This window comes from Oculina patagonica, chromosome 11, assembly GCF_052425735.1.
Source record: "Oculina patagonica isolate OP01 chromosome 11, crgOcupat, whole genome shotgun sequence".
Classification (NCBI taxonomy): Eukaryota; Metazoa; Cnidaria; class Anthozoa; order Scleractinia; family Oculinidae; genus Oculina; species Oculina patagonica.
This window is the reverse complement of record NC_135768.1, coordinates 4,207,476-4,222,596: the sequence shown is the minus strand read 5'-3', so window position 1 is coordinate 4,222,596 and position 15,121 is coordinate 4,207,476. Positions and strand designations below refer to the sequence as shown.

General features: G+C 39.3%; 3 protein-coding genes across 3 annotated transcripts; 2 read left to right on the top strand and 1 right to left on the bottom strand.

Annotated features, from left to right (window-relative positions):
* The first annotated feature begins 923 nt into the window (after positions 1–923).
* On the top strand, positions 924–4,124 carry LOC144629417 (serine hydrolase RBBP9-like). The gene is made up of 5 exons (XM_078487612.1): positions 924–1,075; positions 1,688–1,727; positions 2,031–2,136; positions 2,658–2,743; positions 3,218–4,124. The coding sequence occupies exons 1-5, from the start codon at positions 980–982 to the stop codon at positions 3,439–3,441; spliced, it is 552 nt and encodes a 183-aa protein (XP_078343738.1). The 5' UTR covers positions 924–979; the 3' UTR covers positions 3,442–4,124.
* LOC144629415 (uncharacterized) lies at positions 4,027–7,062 on the bottom strand. Its single transcript, XM_078487610.1, has 3 exons — positions 5,837–7,062; positions 4,957–5,264; positions 4,027–4,395 (listed from the first exon to the last, which is right to left on the bottom strand). The coding sequence occupies exons 1-3, from the start codon at positions 7,050–7,052 to the stop codon at positions 4,141–4,143; spliced, it is 1,779 nt and encodes a 592-aa protein (XP_078343736.1). The 5' UTR covers positions 7,053–7,062; the 3' UTR covers positions 4,027–4,140.
* On the top strand, positions 7,062–14,203 carry LOC144629416 (arginine-hydroxylase NDUFAF5, mitochondrial-like). The gene is made up of 11 exons (XM_078487611.1): positions 7,062–7,486; positions 8,483–8,523; positions 8,934–8,997; positions 9,377–9,424; positions 9,505–9,608; positions 9,833–9,872; positions 10,477–10,587; positions 11,640–11,726; positions 12,561–12,705; positions 13,117–13,199; positions 14,006–14,203. The coding sequence occupies exons 1-11, from the start codon at positions 7,310–7,312 to the stop codon at positions 14,078–14,080; spliced, it is 975 nt and encodes a 324-aa protein (XP_078343737.1). The 5' UTR covers positions 7,062–7,309; the 3' UTR covers positions 14,081–14,203.
* Positions 14,204–15,121: the final 918 nt, after the last annotated feature.

Genomic DNA, 15,121 nt, shown 5'->3' with positions numbered 1-15,121 from the left:
TCACACATGTACACTTATCGGCTTCGCGCAACACGCTTTAGTAAGAACGAGAAATTTGCATGTACTCCACTTATACTTCGCGCACCCCCTTTAATTAAGAACGAAAAATATACACGTATTCCACTTATCCTTCGCGCAACATAAACAATGAAAAATATGCATGTACTCCACTCATCCTTCGCGCAGCACGCTTTAATAGAACGATAAATATACATGTGTTCCACTTATCCTTCGCGCAACTCGCTCGAAGAACTAGAAATATGCATTTGTTCCACCTATCTATTCAAGAAGACGAATATTAAGTGTTTATATCATCATTTTGTTTGGCCGATACTCGGCATATATATCAGAACAGCCGCTGGGCCCTCCAAGTAAAACAACTCAGCGAAAATCCATCAAAACCACGATAGGGCGAACTGCGTTGGCCAGCAGTACATCGACGTACTTCATTCATTACTCAACATTTCTGAAAAGCAAAGCGCCAAAGATAAGTTCAATTTTAGCCCGTTTGCTTCGATCACAAACGTGCTAGAATCGAATAATATTTCCAATAGTCGACGAACCGCGATGTTTCGAATCCAAAATATGAGTTGTTCCGCCGTAAAATATCGCCTTTATGAATCCAGCAATACGCATCTATGATTACTATAGGTGCTACTAGGCTCGCGAAAGATTTGATATGGATTTCCTCCGATATTTCTTTCAGCATTGGAATATCTTCGCAGCGCGAGGAGATGTTTACAGATCGGCGATCAGACGATAATGAGTGCAATTGAAAATTTCTTCCGGCATGCTTTGCGAGTCGTGTCCAACACCGCCTGGGAATCGGGTATTCGGCAAGTCGACTCACGTTTTTGCTCTCTGGACTCTGGGAACGAGAAACAAAAGAATTCGGGAGCAGGCCTACTCGGCAAAATGGCGGTCAAAAGGTAGTCAGACGAAGCTGAAGCCAAAAATATTTGATGTGAATCTTGTCAAAATGAGTAATGTAAGAATAGTTATCGTTCCTGGAAATGGTGGGGGAGATGTAGAGCATAGCAACTGGTATGGCTGGCTTCGAAACAAGCTCCAAGAGGTAATAAAACATTAGTACCGTAATGATTCGATTAAGCGCCCTCCTTCCAATAAGCGCCCCCTTCCGAATTAGCGCCCCCCTTCGAATGTTTTTTTGTCAATAAGCGCCCCTATTCCAATAAGCGCCCCCATTCTTATAAGCGCCCCCATTCTTATAGGCGCCCCTATTCTTAAAAGCGCTCATATTGTGGCTAACTGACCCTACTGAAGTTGTCGACGTCGAAAAGATAAACTCATGAACATTCACCGTACCGTACATGTATATATTTTATACTGCTAAAATGAACCATTCTTGTAAAAGTAACTGAACTTTCAACAATTTGTTACTGTTACAGTTTATGTTATTGCTAGTTATTTTAAAATATATTTTAAAGTTTTGTTTAGAACATTTGGTTGTTTTGCAAAAAAATAAGCGCACTGTCCCGAATAAGCGCCCTGTCTCGAATAAGCGCCCTCCCTGAAGGTGTCAAAAGTAAATAAGCGCCCCGGGCACTAAATGGAATTATTACGGTATTAACAAGTGCGCGCGAAAATAGAACGTTTGAATTTGTGATCGTAAAAAAAATTAAAACGGTAGGAAAAAGTGTCAAATTATTGATATTATTTTTTTTAGAAAGACGTGGAATGTGTGCTGAAAAATATGCCTGATCCAGGTCGGTAGAAATGTTTTAATAGCTGCATATAAGTGATGACTTATGGAGGAGGTTGTGTAATTCAAAGGTCCATTAATTAATTTTCCCAGAGAAAGGTAGATATAAGCCTTATCGAATTTGTCTTTTAAAGATGCATGATTTTGTTCGAAAATGCTGCTACTAAAAATTGTTTAGATAAGGTTATCCCGAACACCAATGGAGAGCACTTTTGATGTGGAAGTGCACTATCTCCACTTCAGAATCAAAAGTGCAACAACAAAGACTGAAGTTTTTTGTTGAAGATCTTGTACGTGATTTTCACAGTAACAGCACGTGAATCTATATGGATCCCATTCATGGAACAACAGCTTAGCTGCAACAGCAATACAGTGATTGTTGGACACAGCTCTGGAGCACAAGCTGCCCTAAGGTGATACAATCTTAAAGCAGCGATAATTATATTTACTTTTTAGTAATAATGGGAATAGCAAATGTACTGGTTTATGGTACTCTTGCTTCCAAGAATATTTCCAGGTTGTCCCAAATAATTGGGGACTGGGATGCAGAACCATGTATAAGGGATCGGGAAATTTGAATTAAGCCCCTTTTTTGGAATGGCTCAAGTTTTTTGACTCTAACAGAGACTTTTTTGATGCTTGATCAGTCTGGACTGCGAACACAGTATGACAGCACTTTTTATTTCTTTATGTGCAGCCCAGAATGAGACCTTGACAGCTAAAAATATTGGTGAGCATCCTGGCCCTTTCACATGGGAGTTCCCCTCCCCACCCAAGATAAAATGCTGGTGTGGGGGAAAGACATGGACTAGTATTTACCACAAGACTGCAGGTTATCTCTTAAAAAGAAAATACCTGAAAAAGCGATTTGGTCTTTAAAAAAAGAAAATTTGAAGTTTTGGTAACAATATACATTTACATTTTTTAAACTCAGGTATGCAGAAAATCATTCTGTCCTTGGTTTGGTTCTAGTGTCTGCCTGTGTCACAGATTTAGGAGATCCCAATGAGAAAGCTAGTGGTAAGAAAACTTGATTATCAGACCCATCTGCAGGCATTTGCCTTTCACGAAATGCATAGGGGTTGGTTTGGGGGAGGGGGAGACTGCGCATTGCTGGAATTGAGGAGTGTGGCTTGTCTGATTCCTTTGATGTATCATGGAGGAAATATATCATTTTGACCTCACCTTTGAATAGAGGAAAGGTGTGTTTTATGCTTGTGTTTGAATAGCGTAGCGTGCGAGTAACGTCGCAACTCATACAAACAAACAGAAATGGGGGATGATTTTCCTTAAACACTTTCTAAAACAGCCAGTGTTCCTAAAACACTTTCATAAAATAATAACTTCGCCTAGATTTCTTCTATTTATCTAACACCCTGATGTTTTCTGAGCCTCGTGGGCATTACAATTTATGTTCATTTGCATTCTATTTTTAGACCTCGCAGACTTCCCAATTATAAACATAAACTTTAAGTTTTCTGTTCCTGATTTCAGGTTATTACAATCGTCCCTGGGAATGGGAAAAAATCAGACAAAACACACAGTGGATTATCCAGTTCGGTTCTTCAGATGATCCTTTTCTTCCATTCAGTGAGCAGAAACAAGTCGCTGAAGGAACAGCTGCTGAATTTCACCAGTACTCTGATAAAGGACACTTCCAGTCAATGGCATTTCCTGAACTTGTTAGCAAATTGATGAGCAAGTTACAGCAAAGCTGAAAATAACGTTTGTTTACTTGTAGTTGCAATTATGGAAATCAATAGTGGTAATAATATTACAACTATATCAATAACAAAATTCTCTTATGATTGGTTTTCTGTGTATATTTGTAGCGAGATCATGTGGGTTCGAAGGTGTCTGATTTAACTTGTGTGTAATGTGATTGCTGAAATTAGACACCTTTTGTACTTATACTAATATTATTGTACAACAGATGGAATACACACTTTGCTTTTACCCCAGAAAGAGGTTTTCACGAAATTCCTAACCTTGACAATTTTGCTTACTCATTCAATTTCGAAATTACTCCCTAAATTGCCCTCTACTTGGGCCAGTTACTATAATTACTTATCATTTTATAGTGGTGATGGTGGCTGTCTAATAACCTAGGTTTAAAGAATATCACAAGCGAAATTATGCAGGGTTCCAGATAATTTAAAGCAAAACGTCAATGAGGAATTTTAATGGCTCAATAGATATGAGCCTCAGTCACCAAATGATCCAAAGTTCTCTATTTATTTGTTGCTTCCAGACCCCTGGAACACTGTTACATGTATGTAGTAACCAAGTGAGTAACAAAACTTATAGTATATGCTGTATTTCAATATTTTAAGCAATGCAACCTGGAATTCACACAAAATAGTTTGTACTTGTCATCCTACGTGTAGACTTCAGAAGCTTTTTAATTTCTTTTTTTTTTAACTTGTCAGACAAATTGCATCAATCTGATGCACTCCTCTAAAGGAGGAAATACCAAACAAGCATTCCTGCGCTAACACTGATTCCAGTGCTTGCTCTCGAGTGCTCTTGATGTGTTCTGCAAACTGTGCAGCTGTCATCTGTATCAACTGTTCTGCTGTTTGATCTGTCAAACATGCCTCTATGCTGCTGTCAGAGTCGTGTAACTCAAGACTAAGGTTGTACTGCCACTTCCAGTAAACTGATGGAGATTTCTGTTGAAAAAATAGAAATTTTGGTAGTTTATTTATCACCAAATGATGCAAGCCTTTAGCAAACTACACCTGTAAGTAATTAAATGTCAACAATAATTGTTATGATCTGAAGGTTTTCCCTTGGGTTTTCTTTCCTCAATGAAAACCATAAATATTGTTCTATCAAATCCATTTTAATCTGGCATACAGAGCCCCTAAAGATAGCAGTCTTTAAAATTTTTATATCAAACACGAGAGAGAATGTTTCACCATGTTTCCAAACAACGAGAAGAGAGTTGAAAGTACGTGTGGAGGAGTGTTTTTGACGAGCTTTGAGTTGTTTGGAAATGTGATGAAATACTATCTCTTGTGTTTGATATATCCTCTTAATTGAAACTACCGGTAAAACTTAGGAGTAAACAGAGAAATAAAATCTATGCCAGTTATGATCAGGTTGCCAAACCACCGTCATGGTTATAGTTTCCTCTGCTTTAACTTGATGAATTATTAATGAGTTTGAGAAATACAGTGTCGTGTAACAATACTGCATGTGGGTGCCAAGTAATTCTGATAACTTCTCACCTGTTGACCAGGCTTGTTCAGCATTTCATTTAAACGAGTAATGCCACATTTCTGACAGCAGAACTTGCCATCACAGCCATCCACTTCACTGCGACATGACATATGAACCCGGATTACGTGACTGCTACCAACACTGTTGACTTGCGTGACGACAGCTTGACACACACAGTGGTCAAAGTTGACAACATCTTTGACAGGGACTGGGGATGACAGGCATTTTGTAGCCAGCCATCCCGTCATTGCACTAATATTCCAGATCCTTCCTCCGTTGTTTGTTTCAAGGGTCAAGCCTCTAGTTGAACTAGAGCCTGCAAAAGATAATTTGAATATGAGATTTAAAGGGCAGCTTTCCCAGGTTAACATGATTGTTGGTGGAGTAAAATGCTTCCACTTGGTCAACTATTGAACTTTAGAGTTTACATGTTAGTATTGCTGTTGTGTGAACTTTCTTGTGATGAGTAACTTGGTATAGTCTCTGTTAAAATAATTTTAAGCTTTTTAAATAAATGCAAGAAAATAATAATTCATTGATTGTTTGTAAGAGTAACGGTAAATGGTGAGCACTTCTCTGACCTTTTAGGAAGGAGGCAGTGTGGCCGATTGGTTGAGGGTGCTGGTGTTGTGATCCGGAGGTCCCGGGTTCAAACCCTCCACTCTGCCACTAGCTGGTTTTGTTCTTGGTCTTACCGAGTTCAAATCCTCAGTCACGCATGTATATGGCCAACTCATCTGTCTCCTGCTAGTTGGGATTTTTAACTATTTTATGTTAATTAAAATATTTGTTTCCTCTGTTTCAGTGGCATGCCTGTAAACTAGCTATCTCGAAAGGTATGAAGCTAAGTGCATGACTACTTTAAACAACATTTACGTTTACATTTACCGGAAGTGTGAACATTCTCCAATAAAATGCTCTGGCCAGTGTAGAGTGAATAGTAATAAATTCTAGCATGATCGTAAACTGTAATAGTCTGACATCCAGTGTTATCACTGACAGCAAGAATGAACTTGTGTCCTGAGACCTGCTGCTGCGTGAAGACCTCCATGGTGCCCACATTAGTTACGGTACAGAATATTGTCACCCTCGTCATGCTTGACCTGATGTCGCTGAAAAAGATTTGTTCAGGAAATGTTGAATAGTCCAGCATCCCTTGACTGTCTTTGATAACACTCATAGGGGTCCCCTGGGAACTGGATATTTGACTTGGAACAATTTCCTGCTCGGGGTCATGTGACATGCAGAAAATTACTGTCGCAGGACCATATTCCAGTATAAACATTTCCTCTGGGTTTGGCACCACAAAAGGTTGCTGAATGGCTAAAATGTCACCTTCTTTGAATAAGTTAGCGATAGAAAGCTGTTCATCCCATAGACAGAGATTTGCATGAATTCCTTCAGTATCAACGACTTTGACAAATCGCTTGATGCTCGTCTGCCCATTTGCAAAGTGGACTGTTTCTTCAAATCCCAAATCGGCGACTTCAACTTTGATGTTGTGGCCATAATGCGCATGAGGGATTTCAGCAATTCCTTCAAGCGAAGAAAACTTACCAAATCGCGCTAATTCATCTTCCCGGCATAGAATCACCACATTTTCGGAAGGTAGAAGATGGACTTTAGGCCCAGCGGACGATAGACTTTTGCCTTGAATCAATCGACAACTTGTGAATCTGAGAGTAAGGTTCTTCACGGAGGTTGCTTGCAACTGGTAAAGCTTTTGATGAAGATACATGCCCAAAGTATTCTTTCGTTTGGAAGGATCTCGTAACATAGCGATTTTTGTATGTGTTCCAGGTACCGTCTCTATGCTTTCAACTACTGCTTCGAGAATCGATTCATAACCTATGTGACGACTTTCAAACACGGAATCAACAGAAACCTTTCGCGATTTCTGGCCATCCAAACGCCCCTGAAATTGACTGTGCTGATTCCATGACTGTTGAATTTCCGCCAAAATGATCGCTTTTGTTATGCCTGAGGGATAGCGAGAAAGAAGCGATGCGAGCTTCACAAAGAGCCAGTTCCACGGGGGAACACATTTTCCATTTGTGCGCTCCTGGATGTACTTCCTTAGCGAAGTTACACACTCCTCAAACATATCTCAGAGAATGGCAAGAAAATATTTTTCAAGATCTCGAAAGAAAATTAATTTTTTTTTCTATTTTCCCGCCTTCCCGCGTTGACTTAGTAACCAGTCCTTTACTTGACACGGTTACCAAGCCACTCGCCTCAGTTTCCCCAAGTTGAAGCTCGTTCATCATGGCGGCCAAGTTTGCTTGAAAAACATGGTTGATATTCTTACTGTCAAATGGCCTCCGTATCTCTCATAATGACTCGTTTTTAAGTGCTTTTGCAATGGCCTGTCGGAGGCTTGTTTCGGTGCTGAGGCAGCCAGGTCTTGTGAGATGTTTTAGTACAAGAAGTCAAGATGAAGCTATCATGAATGTGTTTGACAGAAAAGCAAAGAGAAGGCAAAAGAACAGAGCAGCCTTGGCTGAAAATGTGGCTGTTTACGATTATTTAAAAGATGAGGTAAGAAAATGAACTTTAGTATTTTCATAATAGGTATACAGTTAATTGGAAAGCATAACACCGTTTGTTGCTTTGCCCCCCTTTCACCTGGTTATTGCAAATCAAACAGGGTTACCCCCTTTTTGGGGTGGGGTTTAGGGGTGGGAAAATGTATAAGCGACATTACAGCTCAGGGCTCCTTGTGATGTCAAGCTGACAAAACAATTGGTATTGGACCAGTGATAATGGTCAAATGCTCTTTGGGTACATGTAGGTCTACCCTCCCACCCAGTCATTTTTAGGGGTGATGGTATTTCACTCCTCCCCAAACCAGGGTACATTCCCTGTACACGCCTCGGCAAAGATACACCAAGTTTTTTTATAGGTCTACTCCAAGGTTCCTTATTATTCATACTTAAAAAAAGTCATCTGTACGCCAGTTCAAAGGTGCCAACTACGATCATACGTCAGTATGCCGCGCAATTTTGAAGTCCACGCCGAAGATCTTATGCGTAACCTACATACGTAGAATGCAGCCTGGACCCCAAACACGATAACCCCTAAAAAGACTACATAGGAAGCTAATGTAAGTCTAGTGTTAGGTGATTTGTTACTTCCGAAGGTCACGGTGGGGAGGCAGGAGGGGGGGGGGGGGGGAAGGGGAAGAGACTCCCATATAAATACCTGAAAGAGTGAAATGGATGCCAAGGACTGCATTCCAAGCGAAGCTTACGCTGAAGATTTGTCAAGTGTATGCCAAGATTTTAAAGGATTGTATTGAAAGAAGATCTTCAGCCTAACTTGCACGGAATGCAGCCTGGAAGAATTGGGTATGCTCTTAATCTCACCTAGGAGTGTTAAGCTTGAGTTCTTGTTGCATTACATGTAAAAATTAAAAAATATCATCATACTCTATCCAATTGGCATCAAAACTGATCAAGCAAAATGCAAGTTCCTCCCTCCACTGGGCTGTAGTATTAAATAATATGCTTATTAGAAATTTCCTTTTGTTTTCAGGTTGCTGACAGAATGGTTGATAGAATAGGAGACATTGCTAGGTGAACTATATTTTATCTTTGTTTTCTTAGATCATACAGTTTTTTGTGTAGTTAATAGACTGTGAAGGATGTTAGAAAATGAAATTAAAGCAATGTTTGTTAAGTTCTTATAAGATAATTTTGGACTATTTTATTGTTATGAATTGGTGCAATGAATAGGCCAATTCCGATATATTAATATTCTAACTTGGCTCCGAGGCTTGGGGGAATAAAACAAAAGAAATGATTTATTCATTCCTGAACCTCGACGTGATATCTTTTGTTTTATTCCCCCAAGCCTCGGAGCCAAGTTAGAATTTTAATATATCGGAAATGGCCTATTGCAGAATGATATAGAAAAGAAACTAGCACATATATCACAAAAAATAGTGGATATTTCGAACTGACTTTTAATTCCTTTTTTTTCTCAGGTATTTTCCTATGGCTTTGGATCTTGGCTGTGGACGGGGGCATATTTCAAAATACCTAACAAAGGTTGGTTCAGGTGATATTTACAAGATGAATGGAAAGGATTTTGAGAAGGAATAGCTTTGTTCCTAAGAGACATCAAAATGGATTATTATCATTAATAATAGTTAAGTATTTTGTAAAAAAAAACAAAAAAACCCCAGCTCCATACTAGAAACCAGAGGAAAGCAGTGGTTTTACAATATTACAGCTTTCTATTCAGTTACAGAAATAAGTGCTTGAGAAAGTTTGGGATAACTTAAAAAAGCTGCCAGTGGGCACATAAATCACTCCCACACATTTTGCATTCTCACAAACTTCCACTCATGTTTTTATAACTTGATAGAAACCCACAATATGTTTTCTATGTCCTAATTAATAACCTTTTTTTGCATAATTCTTGTAGGATCAAGTTGGAACTTTAGTCATGTCAGATATGGCAGAGAATATGCTGGTAGGTATGAAATCAGAAAAAGACAAATTATTTGAGATGTATAGTTGCTTGGTGTTCATTTGTGGCATTTTTGTTCCTAGACTCAATGCCAGCCTTGTGAATTTTCAACCCTAAAAGTTGTCGCAGATGAAGAATTTCTTCCTTTTCCTCAAAACACTTTTGATCTTGTTGTCAGTAGTTTGAGGTATGCACAAGTTTGAGATTTTTAAAAATATTAAATAACAGTTTTGGTACTTTCACCAAATTAAGATATTTGCAGAAAGTATATTGAAATTTTTCCCTGAAAAAGATTCTAAGTGACTTTTAGTTGGAAGCAGTAACTTTTGTCTGCAGTCCACTTGGGTGTTCTTACACCACGCACCTCCTCAAATGTAGTGTCACTGCTGATTTTTTCCCTTAAATTTGCAGCCTTCACTGGGTTAATGATCTACCTGGAACATTTAGACAGGTACAGTGTATATTAAATTGAATTGCATTTATTGGTTGTGTTCCCTATAAATAAAATGCAACTGATATAGAACCTAATATTAAAGTCCATCTGTTAGTAGTTTCACAGGAGATGCAGTGGTTTAATGGTTAGCACACTGTGACCTGGCATAATGGTGGGTGGGGGGAGGGGAACCTGCAGTGAACTAGCATCCCATTGAGTAGTAGACTGTTCACAGTTACTTATTTTTCTGTAAAGTCATTGAGGTCGATCCTTGAGTTCAAGAGGCCACCATATTGGTTCCTGAATGCGAGAGAAAACTGTGGAGAGTACAAAGTGCCCAGTGCCCCTACCCACAGGCATTTTGCACTCTCCCCAGTTTTTGCCTGCCTTCAGAAACCAAGATGGCAGCCTCTCAAACTCAACAATCAACCTCCTCCAACTTCCCAAATAAAATAGGGGACTGTGAACAGCCTAATCAAGGATGAGTAGAAATACTCCTAAATGCTTCAATCTGTGAAAACTAGGACACGCTTTGCCAGTGTGGGCCCATAGCCTGAGTTTATCTTTATCTTTATCTTGTGAACTCGATCCAATAAAAAAAATATTTTGCATTTTTTGATAGATTATTCACTGCCTGAAGGAAGATGGAGTATTTATCGGGGCCATGTTTGGTGGTGAAACTCTTTACCAGTTGAGAGCTGCACTGCAGTTGGCTGAAACTGAGAGGGAGGGGGTAAGTTTGTTTGAAGCACAGTTATTAGAGGGGGGTGGGTGCGGAGTGGTTGATTACTGGTGGTCTTCAGATGAAAGAACCAGAAAAGCTTCTAATGGCAGCATACAGATTGATGTTGCAAAATAGTGGATGAAGACTAGAGAGTACGTGCATGTACTTATTATGTATTTGTTTTGTTTGTAGAGTAATGTAAGTTGAACAATGTTAGTAAATGTAGTACAGTGAAAGTTAAGTAAGGTAAACAATATGTTATAAAGGATGACATACTGAACTCTAAAATATATGTTGTAAGTGGTTAAGTGTCTTCAATCAAAAAAATATAAAAATTGTATTTATAGGAGAGCATTTAGTCAAGGGTGGGAGGTGCGGTGGCCTAATGGTTAGTGCGCCGGACTCCGGATCGAGCGGTCCGAGTTCGAGCCCCGGCCGGGGTCACTTGTGTTGTGTTCTTGGGCAAGACACTTTACTCTCATAGTACCTCTCTCCACCCAGGTGTATAAATGGGTACCGGCGACATAATGCTGGGGGGAACCCTGCAATGGACTAGCATCCCATTCAGGGAGGAGTAAAATTATTCTTAGCCGCTTAATGCTATGGAAACCGGGATAAGCTCCGGCAGTATGGGCCGCTTGGCTAGTGGCTTCTCATTTAGTCAAGGTTCAGTTGAAGAAGTATTACTGAGTGAGAATGATAGAAAGGCCTTACCTAGTGTGGTCAAAGATTGTGCATATTAAAGAAGCCACTGCTATATATTAAGAATTGAATAGTACTGCAAAAAGGTCAAGAATGTGAGAGTTTTTCGGTAGGTTATTTAAATAGAAAATTTAAATGGAAGGGTAGGTGATTAGGCAGAGTAGAGTACTGTACATACTAGATAGACAGGATTAACAGGAGATGCAAATTAAAGTAGTACAGTGGCACAACTTTGCAAAATGCAGAATTTATTCAGAGACCTGCACTGATAATAAACCCTGGAAAGAAACAAGCATCAAAATAGAAGGTTGCGAAACCACTCAGTCAAAATCAATGGCCTTTGCTTTTAATCTCTTTAGGGATTTGCTGCACATATTTCACCATTTGCAGAAGTTAGAGATATTGGAAATCTTTTAACAAGAAGTGGATTCTCTTTGACAACAGTTGTAAGTTTAATAGAAGGAACTTTTTTTACCAGCAGTGAACAATTAATTTTCGACTCACAATATCATTGTAAAGCAGACCACGACTAGCTATAGCAATAAAATACTGTAAAGTTCTGAAAGTCAGAGAAATGAACGTCTGCAGCATTTTCTAATGGCTACCTTCACAGGATTGTAAATTTTCAGTGGGTGATTAAGTGGTCTGGATTGGAGCTCTGACCTGTGTCACTATTTTGTTGTTCTTGGTCCTATCTATTTATCTAATAAACTTTGTAGATGAGCCTCAGCATGAGATTGAGATTGATATGTTATATGTAGTAGATAAAATATGAGCAGGAGATCTGTATGGGCATTTACAATGGCGAGCTGATAGGCGAGCCATTGTTAACAGCCATACAGAACGGACGCGAATATTTTATTCTACTTGTGAAATGAAAACAATAAATTGAATGCAAGGTATTGTTATGCGAATCGTTAGAGATGTGTTTCAGAAGTTAATGAATACTAATTAGCTGAGCAGGAGTTTGTATCAAAAGTTAATTCTATTGTTTGATTTGTATTGGGGTTTACAGTTGTGTACATGTGATCTGAATACTGTGCTGGGATTGGTTTGCACCCTCGTGAATAGTTAATGAATTTTACAAAAAGTATTATTGTTTGACCTCTCCTTCCAAATCCTACCTTGCCCCTTAATGAATGGAGCCAGGCCCTGTCAAAGTATATAACTTTTGTTAGTGATGCCTGTAAAGTGTAGTAGCCTCCATTTCAGTCAGCAGTTAGCGACCAGGGCAGATAGCTGAAATTCAGGGTAAACCTGTAGCTGTTTTATGTTTTTAGGATTTTGATGAGATAACAATAGGATATCCAAGCATGCTTGAACTTATGCATGATCTAAAAGGAATGGGTGAAAACAATGCTGCATGGAACAGGAAGACATTGCTACACCGAGACACAATTCTAGCTGCTTCTTCCATTTACCAGGGTAAGATTCCTGTTAAGAGGGAGTGGGGGAATCTCCCATGTAAAAGGGGTGGGGATGTTTATGGTCACTTTAATGGGTGTAAATAGGAGATTTTGTGACATAATACAAATGCTTGGTAGTTTATTTCAATCAGACATTAAGTTTTTAGAATTTCTTAATTGATAAAAACTTTTGATTTGGTGGTTTAGGTTTATTTCAATCAGGCATGAAGTTGTTAGATTTCTCATTAGATGAAAACCTTTGATTTTGTTTTTTGGGGATTAAAGGTCAGAGAAAACAAGACAATTTATTCACCAGACAAAAAATTTGGGGGTTAAGTAGCACTTCCAAAAAAATTAAGTGTCTAGTGAAAAAGAGTTGGTGACTCTTTTATTGATTGGGCCTCCCTTTTCACTTCTTTATGTTTTCCAGATATGTATGGTCTAGAAGATGGTGGAATTCCAGCCACATTCTTTGTGCTTTATATGATTGGTTGGAAGCCCCATGAATCTCAGGTGAATGTTAAAAATCATTGATAATATTTTGGTGAGCCTCATGGGACCAGCAGTGCATGCAGAGTGCTATTGTGCTATTGCCCTTTGCACACATTGCAGGCCAATCATACTAGTATTATAGGCATGCAATGCGTGCAGAGAGCTATGTTGCTATAGCCCTTTATACACATTGCAAGCCTATCATACTAGCATTACAAGCATGATATGTGTGCAGAGGGCTATGTAGCTGTACGCCTTTGCACAAATTGCATTGCAGGTCAATTTAACTGGCATTATAGGCATGCAATGTGTGCAGAGAGCTATTAAGCTGTAGCCCTCTTTACACATTGCAGGCCTATCATACTAGCAGGCTTTTAGCCAGGTGGTAGTCCAGGAGTCCTATGGACGGCCACTTATCACAGAAATTTAATATGAATTACTGTATACAGAGGTTTTTTTTCAGCAAATTTGGAAATTTTTAGACACGTTTGCACTTATAACTGCAGAAAAACACCTTGCATGCTCCTCGGGCCCACCTATGGGGGCAAAGTCAGGCCTTATAAAAATTTTGGACTCCCACTTTTTATATCCTGGCTAAAAGCCTGCATACTAGTGTTATAGGCAAGCAATATGTACAGAAAGCTATGTAGCAGTGAACCTTTGCACACATTGCAGACATTTACCTAGTAATATAGGCACGCAATGTGTGCAGAAGCCAAGTTGTGCTAAAGCACTTACAAGGGTGCTACCAATGCTGTTTAGCTGGTGGCCTTTCATTATGAACAAGGTTTGGTCAGTTATAACTCTGATCTTTATTTTATTTTCAGCAAAAGGCTGCCACACGTGGTTCTGCAACAGCAAGCTTTGGTGACTTGTCAAGTTTGAACAAACCAAAGGAATAACAATTATATTGATCAATTCCATCCATTCCACTGATCTCCCTTGCAGTCTACCAGTGGGTTGACTAAAGTGCCCTGCCATTTCCTCAGAAAACTTGTCCCATACTGTCTTAGCCCGAGAGAAAACCTGCGTGGGCTGCAATGAACATAAATAGTGGGCACTTGGTTGCTGAGAAAACTAGTACATTTGTGTGTGGAATTTTACCCATTTCCCACTGATCAAATATTTTTTCTCTTGCAATTGAAATACTTTGTCAAGCACAGAGGCAATGAGAATAAAGAAAATCATGGGTCATAGACTGTTTTCATGCACTACCAAATGTTTAGAATGAAAATTAAAACAAATTCATTACTAAAAGTCTCTTGTTATGCTTTAAACAGCCCAGCAACAGTGGGGGAAAGAACTCCATATGGTGTCCTGTAGAGTGATCAAATTCCCAATGTCCAACATAAAGAGTAACATAAAGAGTCACATCCCTAATAGTGCTTACACGGATCATTCATCATTGTCCATCCTATCAGTGCCTTTGTGTGACACAGGGACCATAATTTCTCATATTGTAAGATTGCATTGAGTTGCCTGTGGCTCAATACTTCCCCAAGCTGTCTGCCTCGTCCCAGGTGTCTTTCTTCTTGGTCATGTATGGTTCGTGTAGCGTTGTTGGACCGATGCAGACGGCTTCTCCCTAATCATCAACCTCCATGCTCCCTGAGATTTGACCAGAAAAAAATCCTAAATTCCTCACCCAGGCTACTTCTGTAGGCATTCTCTGATGTTTCGGCGACTGCACATAGCCTGGGACAGGAGACGGCAAATGTTCTTTGGTGAGGTCACCACTTGCGATAGAGCCCAGACTCCCTTGAGCAGAGCATGTCTAGGGACTAGGCCGTTCCTAACCCCAATGACATGGTTGTTCTCAGTTATGAATTTTTGTGCACAAGTACAAATCAATGTGTTTTTTTTATACAAAATATCAAATGGTTTATTTACTATCAAAAGATAATATAATTGTGATTACAATAATTGTAATTAACTACATTCTA

Bases quoted from the DNA above. Each gene is read 5' to 3' on its own strand.
- LOC144629417 (XM_078487612.1), top strand. From the start codon at position 980: ATGAGTAATGTAAGAATAGTTATCGTTCCTGGAAATGGTGGGGGAGAT. The intron at 2,137-2,657 runs GTGATACAATCT...TTTTAAACTCAG, and splicing joins GGAGCACAAGCTGCCCTAAG to GTATGCAGAAAATCATTCTG. The intron at 2,744-3,217 runs GTAAGAAAACTT...TCCTGATTTCAG, and splicing joins TCCCAATGAGAAAGCTAGTG to GTTATTACAATCGTCCCTGG.
- LOC144629415 (XM_078487610.1), bottom strand. From the start codon at position 7,052: ATGTTTGAGGAGTGTGTAACTTCGCTAAGGAAGTACATCCAGGAGCGC. The intron at 5,265-5,836 runs GTAAATGTAAAC...TATCTTTTGCAG, and splicing joins GGAGAATGTTCACACTTCCG to GCTCTAGTTCAACTAGAGGC. The intron at 4,396-4,956 runs GTGAGAAGTTAT...TTTTTTCAACAG, and splicing joins TGAACAAGCCTGGTCAACAG to AAATCTCCATCAGTTTACTG.
- LOC144629416 (XM_078487611.1), top strand. From the start codon at position 7,310: ATGGCCTGTCGGAGGCTTGTTTCGGTGCTGAGGCAGCCAGGTCTTGTG. The intron at 7,487-8,482 runs GTAAGAAAATGA...TTTTGTTTTCAG, and splicing joins ACGATTATTTAAAAGATGAG to GTTGCTGACAGAATGGTTGA. The intron at 9,873-10,476 runs GTACAGTGTATA...ATTTTTTGATAG, and splicing joins TACCTGGAACATTTAGACAG to ATTATTCACTGCCTGAAGGA.